Source organism: Pongo abelii, chromosome 6 (genome assembly GCF_028885655.2).
Source record: "Pongo abelii isolate AG06213 chromosome 6, NHGRI_mPonAbe1-v2.0_pri, whole genome shotgun sequence".
NCBI lineage: Eukaryota > Metazoa > Chordata > Mammalia > Primates > Hominidae > Pongo > Pongo abelii.
In genome coordinates this window covers 89,082,285-89,095,885 of record NC_071991.2, presented here as the reverse complement: position 1 = coordinate 89,095,885, position 13,601 = coordinate 89,082,285, and the positions used below count along the sequence as shown (strand labels likewise).

Genomic DNA, 13,601 nt, shown 5'->3' with positions numbered 1-13,601 from the left:
GCCTCTGTCCTGAAAAGCACCAGTACTATTTCTCTGTGAAAACATTCAGAGTTGGCTTCTGTGGCATTTGATACATTTCTTCACAGTTGGTATAGAAAAGGAAGATAAGATCTGAACTAAGAACCTTTTCCCCTCACTGTAGTGGAGGGTTTTAAACTAGATAGCGAGGGCATTTAGAATCATTTGGTTGGTTTATAAGTACAGGTTGAGCATCCCAAATCTGAACACCAGAAATGCTCCAAAATCCAAAACATTTTGAGTGCTGACATAAGGAAATGCTCATTGGAACATTTAGGATTTCTGGACTTGGGATGCTTAGCCAGTGAGTATAATGCAAATATTCTGAAATATGAAACACTTCTGATCCCAAGCATTTTAGATAAGAATACTCAACCTATAATGTGTATTGAGTTGGGTATTTTGGAAACTGCATCACCTGCACAGAAACCTCCTCTCACTCACACCTCACCACTTTTCCTAACTTGCCTGATATGAATAATCACCTAGAGTGCATTTTAAAAAACAGATTCCTGGGCCTCAACCCAGACCTACTGAGTCAATTATTTTGTTTAGGAATAGATGTCCCATGATTCTGATCAGGCAAGTTTGGGAATCATTATACAGGAATAGGTCAAACACTACTTTGGGTCACTGCAGTAACGTACTTTTTGCCCCACTTTTGTCTTGGTTAATCTGAAATTTCATCCACTCACACAGTGGTCACGTTTGAAAAATTCTTTGGTAATATGGCTTATTACAGTTAGAAAAACTTTGGATAATTTACTGAATTTAACAACCTGATAGAGCGCTAAGAACTAATTTGTTGCAGAAAATTGTGGAGAAAACAAAGGGAAAATTATTGAAACATTTCAGTGTGGTTAGTTTCTAGGGGTTGTCTATAATATTTTTTGCTTTCCATTTAAACATACCTTTCCTGGTAGGAAAAACGGATATTCTGGGAAAAGTAGTCTATTTATAAAAGAGAACACAGTTGCTATAGAAACTCAGCATGTATCATTGATGTTTGATATTTGGAATTCTATTGATAATTGTACATTTTAAATTAATGAGTTTAAAACTTTAAAAAAATACTTAATGATAGGGCTCTTTCTTGCTTTATGGAACCGATATGTGCTTTCAGATTTAGCTAGTAGGGGCAATTTCATTTTCTCTTAATGTCGGATGATAAAGCTGGAAATTCATTCATTTAAAAACTTTGATTCCACAATAGAATTATTTAGAAAATTACCAAGAGAGATGAGGCTATTGAACAATTTTTTTTCTTTTGTACTTGGGAAAATTATTCCCAAACTTTCCTGTCTACCCAACCCATTCAGGACCATAAGACCATTTCCCTATGTCTGTGGCTTCTGTATTTCTACGCCTGTACTGATCTTGAATTTTGTTCTTTTTCTGGATGTTTCTAATAACTTAGGGAGAGCCAGCCTGTTGTTTTAATACTTCATCAAGACAAGTGTCACTTCTAACTCTCAAATTTCAAATGCCGTAATAAACCCCAAATTGGGTTTTCTAAATTGATCTAGAATGAGATACACCTATGTTTTATGATGACAAACCAGAAACTTATTTTACAAGTCAGATAAAATTGTAGAATAATTTGAATTTATTTTTAAAATATACTGTAGCAAAAGTTCATAAGTTCTGTGTACCAGCCTGGACACTGACCATTGAAAAATAGATGCCTTTCTGTGCCAGCAGCTGCTGATGCGTGCCATGCTCCTTGACTCTCCCATTCTGAAACACCACTATTAAGTCTGCATTCTGGATGGTGGACAGGCGGTGAGCAATCACAATGCAGGTGCGGCCTTCTCTGGCTTCGTCCAGGGCTTCTTGGACAACCTATTGATAAATCAGACAGACACCTTATCCCAAAAATTGTATAAATTAGTTTTAACATTCAAGTAAATTTGAAAATGTTACCATTCTAATCAACTTTTAATTTCTAATATCTTAGAATCTTTGAACTTTATGCATGTGTATTTTGTATAATCAACATTTAATCTACATAGTTATGTTCTGCTTTTTAAATATAACACAAATGGGTTCCCAGGCTGTAAAAAAAATCGTATTTAAATTTTCTAATCTTCTGTTTAACTAGTTCCCTTCTGAGTATTTTCCAGTTTTTCATTCCTAATGTGCTAAAAATGTAATTTGTGCAGCTTTTTTCTTTTGAATGCTTTACTTTAAAAAATATATAATCATTTTAGAAAATTTAGAATAAAATATTCCATTACTTCAAAATAACCACTATCGGCCAGGCAAGGTGGCTCACGCCTGTAATCCCAGCACTTTGGGAGGCCGAGGCAGGCGGATCACGAGGTCAGGATTCGAGACCAGCCTGGCCAACATAATGAAACCCTGTCTCTACTAAAAATACAAAAATTAGCTGGGCATAGTGGCAGGCACCTGTAGTCCCAGCTACTCGGGAGGTTGAGGCAAGAGAATCGCTTGAATCCAGGAGGCAGAGGTTGCAGTGAGCTGGATTGTGCCACTGCACTACAGCCTAGGCAACAGCGAGACCCCGTCTCAAAAAAATAAAAATAAAAACCACTATCTAACGTTCTGTGTTTTTCCCCCTGTGCTTGTGTGTGTTTTTTTCATGGTTGACAGCAAAATCCCTTCTATTTCATAAATTAAATAAGACATAAGTTGGGAGGCCACACAAACCTTTTCACTTTCAGTATCCAGAGCTGATGTAGCTTCATCCAACAGGAGGATTTGAGGTTGTCTGATGAGGGCTCGGGCAATAGCAATCCTCTGTTTTTGACCTCCTGAGAGCTGAGTCCCCTTATCTCCCACTCTTGTTTCATATTTCTGCAAGTTAACCAAGTTATAAATATGTTGAATGAACTGTTGCTTAACAGTTGACAGTTCTATTTACAAGAAAAACATTTAGAGTCAGTAACAGTTTCTATAACGTTGTTTCAACTTAACAGAGTGTTAAGTTCAAAATCAAACTAGAAAACTAGTGACTTTAATTCTCAATGGTATTCTACAATAGGCTATCTTATAATTAACTTTCTTTAAAATAGGAGGTGTATACTCTAAAATAACAAATGGTATAATGGATATATGAATCAGTAAGTCATTTGTTGTCATTATCAAGTATTATGCACTGTACATAGTGGTATGTGCTATACTCATACAACTGGCAGCGCAGTCGCTTTGTTATGCCAGCATCACCACAAACACATGAATTTTGTGTTGCACTATGATACTATGACAGTTATGTCACTAGGCAATAGGAATTTTTCAGTTTCATTATAATCTTATGGGAACCACTGTGGTATATGCAGTCTGTCATTGACCAAAATGTTGTCATGTAACACATGACTGTAATAGTATACACAGCACACTATGAAAGATCAGAAGAGGGAGGTAGAAGTTGTTGTGGAGACAGGGTGGAAGGAGAAAAAAACGGGAAATAAATGAAAGAAACCTTTTTAGAGAAGTTTGGGAAGCTAGATTTTGAGATAGCATTCTAGGCTGAGAAAGAACATATGAATAGAGATGTAAATTGAGTCAGTTCAGTTTGCAGGGCTTATGCAGTGATGTATATCATGTGAATTAATTTCCTAAGGTCCAGTGGTCACTTATATTAAGAGCTGAAGCTGTAAATTTTTCTATTCACACTCAAATCCAATATTTGATTCAGGTCAATGTGCATTAAAGGTTGGTAAGGCTAATCAAAATGAAAGGTTTTTAAAATTTTATTTGTGGATGTGAGTGATTTCTAACTATAGCAGAAAACGAAAGCAAAAATAATGAAGCTATACGTCAGCGTAACCCAGTGGAACCTCGAATGCTGGAAGAATGCCATAAAATGAATTGTCCCTGCCATCACTTTTAGGGACCTCAAGCCATCCTTCCAGAGCTACACATGTTTAAAGTGGACTCAAAATGGATCATGGACTGAAATTTAAAATGTAAAGCTATAAAACTTTTAGAAAAAAACATGGAGAAAATATTTTGGGCCTAGGGCTAGGCAACAAGTTCTTAGACTTGACACTGAAAGCATAATCCATAAAAGGAAGAATTGGTAAATTGGACCTCATCAAAAGTAAAACTTTTGCTCTGCAAAAGACTTTCTTATAGGATGAATAAACAAGCTACAGACTGGGAGAAAACATTTACAAACTACATATCCAACAGTAATTACAATATGTTAAACAAACAAACAAAACTTCCAAAAGCTCAGCAGTAAAAGATAAAAATCCAATTAGAATATGGGCAAACAACATGGAGACATTTCACCAAGAGGATATATAGATGGCAAATAAGCATATAAAAAACTATGTTCGACATCATTTGCCATTGGGAAATGCATATTAAAGCCACAGTGATGTATCACTACACTCTTATCAGAGTGGTAAAAATAAAAACTAACGACAACAGTAAATGCTGGCAAAGATTCAGAGAAAGGACATCACTTCAACATTGCTGGTAGGAATGTAAAATGGGATGGCCACTCTGGAAAACAGTTTAGCAGTGGCTAATAAACTAAACATGAAATTGCCATACTGCTCCACAGTTCTACTCCTGGATGTTTATCCCAAAGAAATAAAAACTTGAATTCATACAGAAACCTGTATACAAGTATTTATAGCAGCTTTATTTGCAATAGCCAGAAACAGGAAATAACCCAGCTATCCTTCAACAGGTGAATGGTTAAACTGTGGTACATCCACACTGTGGAATATCACTCAGTAATAAAAAGCAATGCCTATGAATACACACAACTTCAGGGAATTAGCTGAATGACAAAAGATAATCCCAAAAGTTTACATACTGTATATATTTTTATAAAACATTTTTTGAAGTCAGGTAGTGTGATGCCTCCAGCTTTGTTCTTTTGCCTTAGGATTGACTTGGCGATGCGGGCTCTTTTTTGGTTCCATATGAACTTTAGAGTAGTTTTTTCCAATTCTGTGAAGAAAGTCATTGGTAGCTTGATGGGGATGGCATTGAATCTGTAAATTACCTTGGGCAGTATGGCCATTTTCACGATATTGATTCTTCCTACCCATGAGCATGGAATGTTCTTCCATTTGTCTGTATCCTCTTTTATTTCCTTGAGCAGTGGTTTGTAGTTCTCCTTGAAGAGGTCCTTCCCGTCCCTTGTAAGTTGGATTCCTAGGTATTTTATTCTCTTTCAAGCAATTGTGAATGGGAGTTCACTCATGATTTGGCTCTCTGTCTCACACTACCTGACTTCAAACTATACTACAAGGCTACAGTAACCAAAACAGCATGGTCCTGGTACCAAAACAGAGATATAGATCAATGGAACAGAACAGAGCCCTCAGAAATAACGCCACATATCTACAACTATCTGATCTTTGACAAACCTGAGAAAAACAAGCAATGGGGAAAGGATTCCCTATTTAATAAATGGTGCTGGGAAAACTGGCTAGCCATATGTAGAAAGCTGAAACTGGATCCCTTCCTTACACCTTATACAAAAATCAATTCGAGATGGATTAAAGACTTAAACGTTAGACCTAAAACCATAAAGACCCTAGAAGAAAACCTAGGCATATTACCATTCAGGACATAGGCATGGGCAAGGACTTCATGTCTAAAACACCAAAAGCAATGGCAACAAAAGCCAAAACTGACAAATGGGATCTAATTAAACTAAAGAGCTTCTGCACAGCAAAAGAAACTACCATCAGAGTGAACAGGCAACCTACAAAATGGGAGAAAATTTTCACAACCTACTTATCTGACAAAGGGCTAATATCCAGAATCTACAATGAACTCAAACAAATTTAGAAGAAAAAAACAAACAACCCCATCAAAAAGTGAGCGAAGGACATGAACAGACACTTCACAAAAGAAGACATTTATGCAGCCAAAAAACACATGAAAAAATGCTCATCATCACTGGCCATCAGAGAAATGCAAATCAAAACCACAATGAGATACCATCTCACACCAGTTACAATGGCAATCATTAAAAAGTCAGGAAACAACAGGTGCTGGAGAGGATGTGGAGAAATAGGAACACTTTTACACTGTTGGTGGGACTGTAAACTAGTTCAACCATTGTGGAAGTCAGTGTGGCGATTCCTCAGGGATCTAGAACTAGAAATACCATTTGACCCAGCCATCCCATTACTGGGTATATACCCAAAGGACTATAAATCATGCTGCTATAAAGACACACGCACACGTATGTTTATTGCGGCATTATTCACAATAGCAAAGACTTGGAACCAACCCAAATGTCCAACAATGATAGACTGGATTAAGAAAATGTGGCACATATACACCATGGAATACTATGCAGCCATAAAAAATGATGAGTTCATGTCCTTTGTAGGGACATGGATGAAGCTGGAAACCATCATTCTCAGTAAACTATCACAAGAACAAAATACCAAACACCGCATATTCTCACTCATAGGTGGGAATTGAACAATGAGAACACATGGACACAGGAAGGGGAACATCACACTCCGGGGGCTGTTGTGGGGTGGGGGGAGGGGGGAGGGATAGCATTGGGAGATATACCTAATGGTAGATGACGAGTTAGTGGGTGCAGCACACCAGCATGGCACATGTATACATAGGTAACTAACCTGCACATTGCGCACATGTACCCTAAAACCTAAAGTATAATAATAATAAAAAAAAACATTTTTAAAATATAAAATTATACAAACGGAGAACAGATTCATGTTTGCCAGAGTTTGGGAGGAGTGAGAGAGGGAGGAAGGGATATACGCATGGCTCTAAAAGGACAATATGAGGGATCTTTATGGAGATGAGAATGTTCTGTATCTTTTTTTTTTTTTTTTTTTTTTTTTGAGATGGAGTCTTACTCTGTTGCCCAGGCTGGAGTGCAATGGTGCGATCTTGGATCACTGCAACCTTTGTCTCTCAGGTTCAAGCGATTCTCCCGCCTCAGCCTCCCTAGTAGCTGCAAGTACAGGTGCCCGCCACCACGCCTGGTTAATTTTTGTGTTTTTAGTAGAGACAGGGTTTCACCATGTTGGCCAGGATGGTCTCGATCTCCTGACCTCGTGATCCACCCACCTTGGCCTCCCAAAGTGCTGGGATTACAGGTGTGAGCCACCGTGCCTGGCCAGTGTTCTTAATTAGTGGATCTATGAATCCACATCTGTAATACAGCTGCACAGAACTAAATCCATATGCAAATGAATGCCAAGTAAAACAAGGGAAGTCTGAATAAGATGAGTGGAGTGTATCAATGTCTGTATCCTGCTTGTGATACCGTATACTAGTTTTGCAAGATATTGTCATTGGCAGAAACTAGGTAAAGGGTACATAAGATCTCTGTATTCCTTACAACTACATGTAAATCCATAATTATCTCAAAATAAAAACTACAGTTGTTTTAAAAGTACCATAGGGCTAAACCAAACATGACTGCAGTCTAAATGCGGCCCTCAACCACCAATCTGTAGCCTGAAGTATGGTGGTTTTGAGCTTCTCACTACATTTGTATGAGGTAGGCATAATGTATTCCCATTTACAAATAAGGAAGCTTGGTATCCTGAAGTGCCTTGTCCAAGTTGTTAATGTTAGTAAACCAACATATTTTCTTACAAGATTTTGTTGGCATAACTTTGGTAATTGTTTGGGGGATAAAAAATAGTCTCTTCTGATTTCAGCTACCTGTTAACTTACGTGGGGTAACGTCTCGATGAAAGGATGTATGTTGGCAGCTTTGGCTGCACTCACAATTTCATCCTGTGATACAACCCGACTGTTGTCTCCATAGGCAATATTCTCGGCAATGCTGCAGTCAAATAGGATAGGCTCCTGAGACACGATTCCAAGTTGAGCTCTGAGCCACTGGACATTGAGTTTCTTTGCTTCTTGACCATCGAGAAGCTGAAAACCAAAGTCCACAAACTATAAGAAGGGTTTAAAAAAGAAAAAAAACTAAAAAGTTACTAGATTGTCCATTTGGAGGATTGTTGCATGAGGGCATCAGCAGCTGCAAAACAATAAACCTCCAAGACTTATACCATTGAGGCCAGCATGGCCAACATGATGATTTTTATGGTGATTAAGCCATCCCTATCTTGGTCTAACTGGCAAAATGGTAGCACATTTGACCCTCTTTTTTCACGCTTCTCTTTGTCCTTGTCTGCCCTCCTCCAGCCATCTGTGTCCTACTCTGCCTTAAAGAAGCCTGCATCAAGGTGTCCCACTCAGGTCTGCTGTCACTAGAATAATCCTAACCCTTCACCTTGACTTGATTTCCCCTTCCCCCATGCACAGCAGTGAAAAAGCTGATCAGAAGCAGGGCCCCCAGATTCCAAAAGTTGGTTGACTCTGGTCCTACCTCTACCTCTCTTTTCCCTGAAAACTACTAGCCTTAACTTTCCCTCACCTCTCTGATAGCACTAAGGACAAGAATCCCATGGAAAAGGAACAAGTTACAAAGGGCAGTGTCTTTGGGAGGATTATTTTTGCTGGCGGTGATGGTTTTCTTTTTGTTTTACTTGCTATAGGCAGGAGGCATGGTGCTCCTAGGGAAGGGTTGTAATACGTACTTGAAAATACAGCCTTCTCTAAGGTAAAGGTTACAGGCAAAGGAATAGACACAAGTCCAGCTAGTCTTGATCTCAATAAAGAAAAAAATTCCCACCGTAGTATTGGCACATCATATTTACAGAGTTTTGGTGAGCTGGTTTGCCTGTGTTACCTGCAGAATAGTTATAATAGCAAAGCAGAAGATTTCCAGAGAGAAACAACTAAATTAGGCTTAACAAGGCTGATTTAGGCTTAACGACTATTAATAAAACAACTTAAACAAGGCTTAACACTTTGGTGACTGGCTAATGGGGACAGGCTCCCAGGGCTCTGTCATGGGTGCTGTCCCAAGGTTATGACAGATACAAGCATTATCAGTAAGAGTTGGTCTTCACTCAAGGAAGAGAGCCACGGGGCTACATGCTAGAAAATCAATGACAAAAGCCAAATATGAAAGGGCTGGAGGTTGAGGATCAAAGTCAAAGTTTGAGAGCCTAGAATTCAAGGTAAGAGAAGGCAGCAAAACTGAAAGCGGTGGGGAGGCAATAAGCAGGTTGCACCCTGTTTTGGAAGTCAGCTTTGAATTTGGGCAGGAGTCTGTAGTTCACCTTTATAAGCCAGTAAGTCAGTATTTGCTTAGAAAAATCAGACTGACTGGAAAGGCCCATGAAAGGGTAAAAATTAACCTTATATGCAGTATTTTCTGAGCTAGACTGAATTCCAGACATTCTGTCCTATTGTCCCCATATATTTCTCAGATATGGTGCCAGTTTGGGGTTTATAGAATGTGGTCATTGTATCAAACAGGATTCTAGGTCTACATTTGTCCAATATTTTCCATTATGACAATATTGGTTGGGCCAATTAAAATATAGCCTTCAATCAAGTTATAAGGAAATGTGCTCACCACTGTCCCCGCCAAGGGGTCGTAGAACCGCTCCAGGAGCTGGACCACCGTGCTCTTCCCACAGCCACTGCTGCCCACCAGGGCTAGTGTCTGGCCTTTCTTCACCTCCAGGCTCAGCCCCTGAAGCACTGGCACGTTTGGTTGGGTGGGATAGTTGAACACGACTTCATTAAATGTTATATTTCCTTCAAATTTATCCTGGATAAATGTTTAAATGTTGCTATTATAATTGGCCTGATAATTATTGGAATAAGAAATATTATTTCAAGGAAACTTTACCAAAGACTGTAGTAGAGAAACATAAAATTCATATTTGGTATAGTTCTGGTGCCAGTTAATATTGATAGCAAGTTATTATGGTGTGAAATGAAGGTGAGAGATAGGGGTATAAGTGAGATTAGACAAAAAGTCATTACCATGAGTTGTTATCTAACTTAGTTTCTGATTTCTTTAAGATATTCATCTAGCTTTCCAAACTGCTTATTCTGAAGCTGGAATCAAGCCAGTGTCCAAAAGACTCTAAAGGCTTGGAAATTTAGCAACAGTTTCTACCTAAAGTTTCAGTGGACAGCCCTGATGGCAAACCCTGGGAGTTTCTTAAGTTCACTTTCTTTATCTCACTCACTGGGCACAGCAATTTTATCAGAACATGAAATACCTGGGAAAGTCCTGGAAAGACTGTGTAAGTACCAGTCTCTTTACCTACACAGCTGCTTGTATATTACAATGTGTAGCATCTTGTGTCATACAAAGAACACTCAGATGTGAGTTTAAGTTACCTTTATAGATAATAAAGCATAGGATTATTACTCTCAAATTGTGAACGAACTGCCCTTCTTACCAATTACACCTAAACTATTACAAAAAGTGATTAAAGTCAAATTGCTAATTGCGTTAACATGGTAGAATTATACCTTTATGTGGAAATGACTAAATTTTTGTGGAAACTATTCAGTTCTAATATATCTGGTTTTCCTTTTTTTTTTAATTTTGATGTGCTAAACTTCAGGGTCCTTGAAACCACCTATAAAATTTTTAAATGCCAGTCAAGTTGCCCAAATATTAGCTATATAAATATTACAAATTAAATGAAACACATGTTGGTGTAATCATCACAAACTTATCCTGTAGCTATAATCTAGCAGACAGCAAACCTTAGGGAAAAATTGATCAAGCATCATCAGGCATCAGAGAACTTACAGGCTTCAGCCCCTCTTCACTGTAGCTGTCAATCACAGGTTGTCTTTCAAACAGCATGAATAAGTGGGCTGCAGACAGCTTAGCTTTAGCATAGTCTGGAGCAAATGAACTGGCATGTCCTAGAGCCACTGCACCAAACACAATTGCAGAAAACACCCTAGACAGAAGTAGAGGAATTCAAAAATTAGCTTTTATAATTAACTCCATGATGTTTGAAAGTCTAAAGGTATAGTGCTTACCAGTATTTTTTCCCTTTACTCCTTAATCATCCCCTTTCTCCCCGACATACATTTTCATAAAATTCTAGTAACAAGAGAAATCTAGGAGAGGGGCAAATCCACTTTCTGAGGGTTTGCCTTTTCTCGACTTGCTTTCTGACCTCCCTTTGCATAGTAGCCCCTAATTTCTTAGGACTACTGTGACTTCCCAAAGGTTTTTACTTTCAAGAAGAGGCTTATAACTGAATCTGATCTGTGAGCTCAGCTAATTTTAGTTGCTGGTTATACTCTTTTTAGAGTTGAGGGAACTGAAGCACAAAGTGTGTAAGGGCCTTGATCAGTTCCAAGTAAGCTTTTTCTAATAAAGCTCCGGCCCTGACTTCCAGTTTGTGGTTTCTTTTATACTACCACACAAATGATAATCATCATCACTGTAAAGAATTTTTGTTAGGGAAAATAAGCCTTTATTAGAAATAGCTTTTTATTTACAATTAAAACAACTATGCTATCAGTTATTATGCTTAGTACCTGCGTGATGACATGGTCTGTACACCCAACCCCCATGACATGAGTTTGCCTGTATTAACAAACCTGCATATGTACCCCTGAACCTAAAATAAAAGTTAAAATAACTATTGACAGCACTCTGGAAAAAAAAGTCACCTTAAACTAAAGTTCTATTTTCTAATTATATGCTCTTTAAAGATGGATATTGATTATGACAACTTTTAGGAAGGGCTAAAGATCCTGAGATCTACAACTTCACAAAGCAATTTACTTCTGATACCAGCACTACCCCAGAGAAAGGAGTGAGAGTTCTCTAGTGATAATGGAGAACTTTAAGTTTTCACCTCCAAACTTCTAAAGCTAAAATATTAAAAATGGGTTTTAATACCTAGGGGCTGGGATGAGAGGTATAGTAAAGCTTTCCTTTAAATACTTGATGAAAAGGTGAGCTGCTAAAAACTAAGTTTTAAAATAGTGATGAACAACCCACATGTGGCTGCATAGCTTCCCTGTACTGCCTAAAGCTGTCGTCTAGGTTTCCATAATTTAACATGTCAATGATTTTAAAAAATAAAGGAAGCAGGATTAATGTAACTTTCCAACGGTTTTCACTTTCAGAAATGTTCTCAATATTTTTTATACAATAAATAGTTGTACTCTAAGTTGTAATCCCCAGCTGCTAGTTCCATTTGTCCCCCAAAATCACTCCTCACTTTTTACCTATCTCTACCTTCTATCCCCCTACTCCATGTCTGGGGATTCCAACTATCATGAACTGAATCAAAAGGTTTTCTTGTCCTCTGGTTTCATAGGATTTGGCCAATGGAAGGCACAGCAGAGGATAGGGAGGCTGGAAGGGAGTGAGGCCAGGGTATTTGTTTCTTTGGCTTCTTTCTTGTCAGATTGCTGGTGCAGTTGCTGTCCCTCCATCAAAGACCACAGAAAGCACCTATGCTGAGTTCTGGCTATCTTTCCTTCCTCTTGCCTTTAGGCTTAGGGTGGTAGCAGTTTCTAGCTGGGTATTGCTGGGGTGTTAACTTCCTTCTTGGGTACTGCTTACCTTAACACTTCCCAGGCCTTTGTAAATAGACCCTTTAGCAAACTCATCAATTAACCCATTTGCTGTGCCATTTGTTTCCTGCTGGGATCCTGATACAAAGATTATATAGATACACTTTTTCATGGTAATTTTAATTTTGGATGAAAAAAAAACCAGCTCTAACACACTTTCGCTTTTTTTTGTCTTGACCCTATTTCAAAAATGGCTGTTCACCACTACTTTAAAATCATCCCACCAGAGCAGAAACATACCAAATGATCTTAAAAAGAGTGGCTTCCCTCTTTCAAGCCTAGATTGCAACCTAATGGAATGTGCTGAGCACATTATGAAAAGAAGGCATCAAACAGAAAGACCAGTAGTTCGCCTTGGAAACCAAGGAAAAAGGAGAGGCTGAGAGGCAAATGTTGGCAGGGCTGTCTCATCTCAGGCCTGGTTAGGGAGAGAGTGCCTTTGCCAGACTTCCATCAAGTATTCCCATCTCATTTTCCAGGCCATGTTTTGGTTGTAGATAATAGTAAGCTATATAACCTTGTTTTGAGTCCATGGTCGCCAGCAACTTTCTAATTATGATTTTTTCTGCCTGTATTCTATAATGAGAGGATTTGCATCATCCTGACCAGGATTATATGTACAACTAAAACTGTGCTTTCTGATCATTTTCATAAGCTTAATTGTAGCCCGCAAAATGAAACTGCACTTGGAGTATTAACAAGATCAGATCTCTGTGCCTGCCAGGATGGAAACTGTGGTAAATTTAAATCCCTGACCTCATCTTTGGACACAGGAGTCGTTTTTTTCCTACTCTAAACTTTTGCATAAACCTACTAAAACCTTATTATAGAATAATATTAATAATTCTAAAGCTACTTACAGAATAACATCTCTGAAGCGCATATGTCCATTCACAATTAGATACGCACCAAATCGAAAACAACCGGCATAGGAAAAATACATAAATGCTTGTGAGATACTAAAAGTAATTCCATAGATGTGTGCCTTCTGCACGGAATTCCTGAAAAGCAAATCAATATACTTGTAACCATCTCTTCAGCCTCCCTTAGCGCTGTGTAGTGGAAAGAGCACAGCTTCTAAGTCTGGCTGAGTGGGTTTAAGTTCCACCTCCAGTTATATTAGTTTGGGTAAATGATAACTTCTCTAAACATTTATACCATGGAAA

General features: G+C 38.3%; 1 protein-coding gene across 4 annotated transcripts in view; it reads right to left on the bottom strand.

The window, feature by feature from the left end:
* ABCB4 (ATP binding cassette subfamily B member 4) overlaps nt 1-13,601 on the bottom strand; it is an 85,450-nt gene that overhangs the window by 6,376 nt on the left and 65,473 nt on the right. For 3 of the 4 annotated variants that reach the window (XM_054559565.2, XM_054559566.2, XM_054559567.2), the window contains 6 exons: nt 13,296-13,436; nt 10,640-10,796; nt 9,440-9,637; nt 7,678-7,884; nt 2,689-2,835; nt 1,687-1,860 (listed from right to left, as the gene is read on the bottom strand). In XM_054559565.2, coding sequence (XP_054415540.1) covers nt 1,687-1,860; nt 2,689-2,835; nt 7,678-7,884; nt 9,440-9,637; nt 10,640-10,796; nt 13,296-13,436 — 1,024 coding nt within the window. Of the gene's footprint in view, nt 1-1,601; nt 1,861-2,688; nt 2,836-7,677; nt 7,885-9,439; nt 9,638-10,639; nt 10,797-13,295; nt 13,437-13,601 lie in introns of those variants that run through there. The other variant, XM_063726091.1, reaches the window with a different exon arrangement.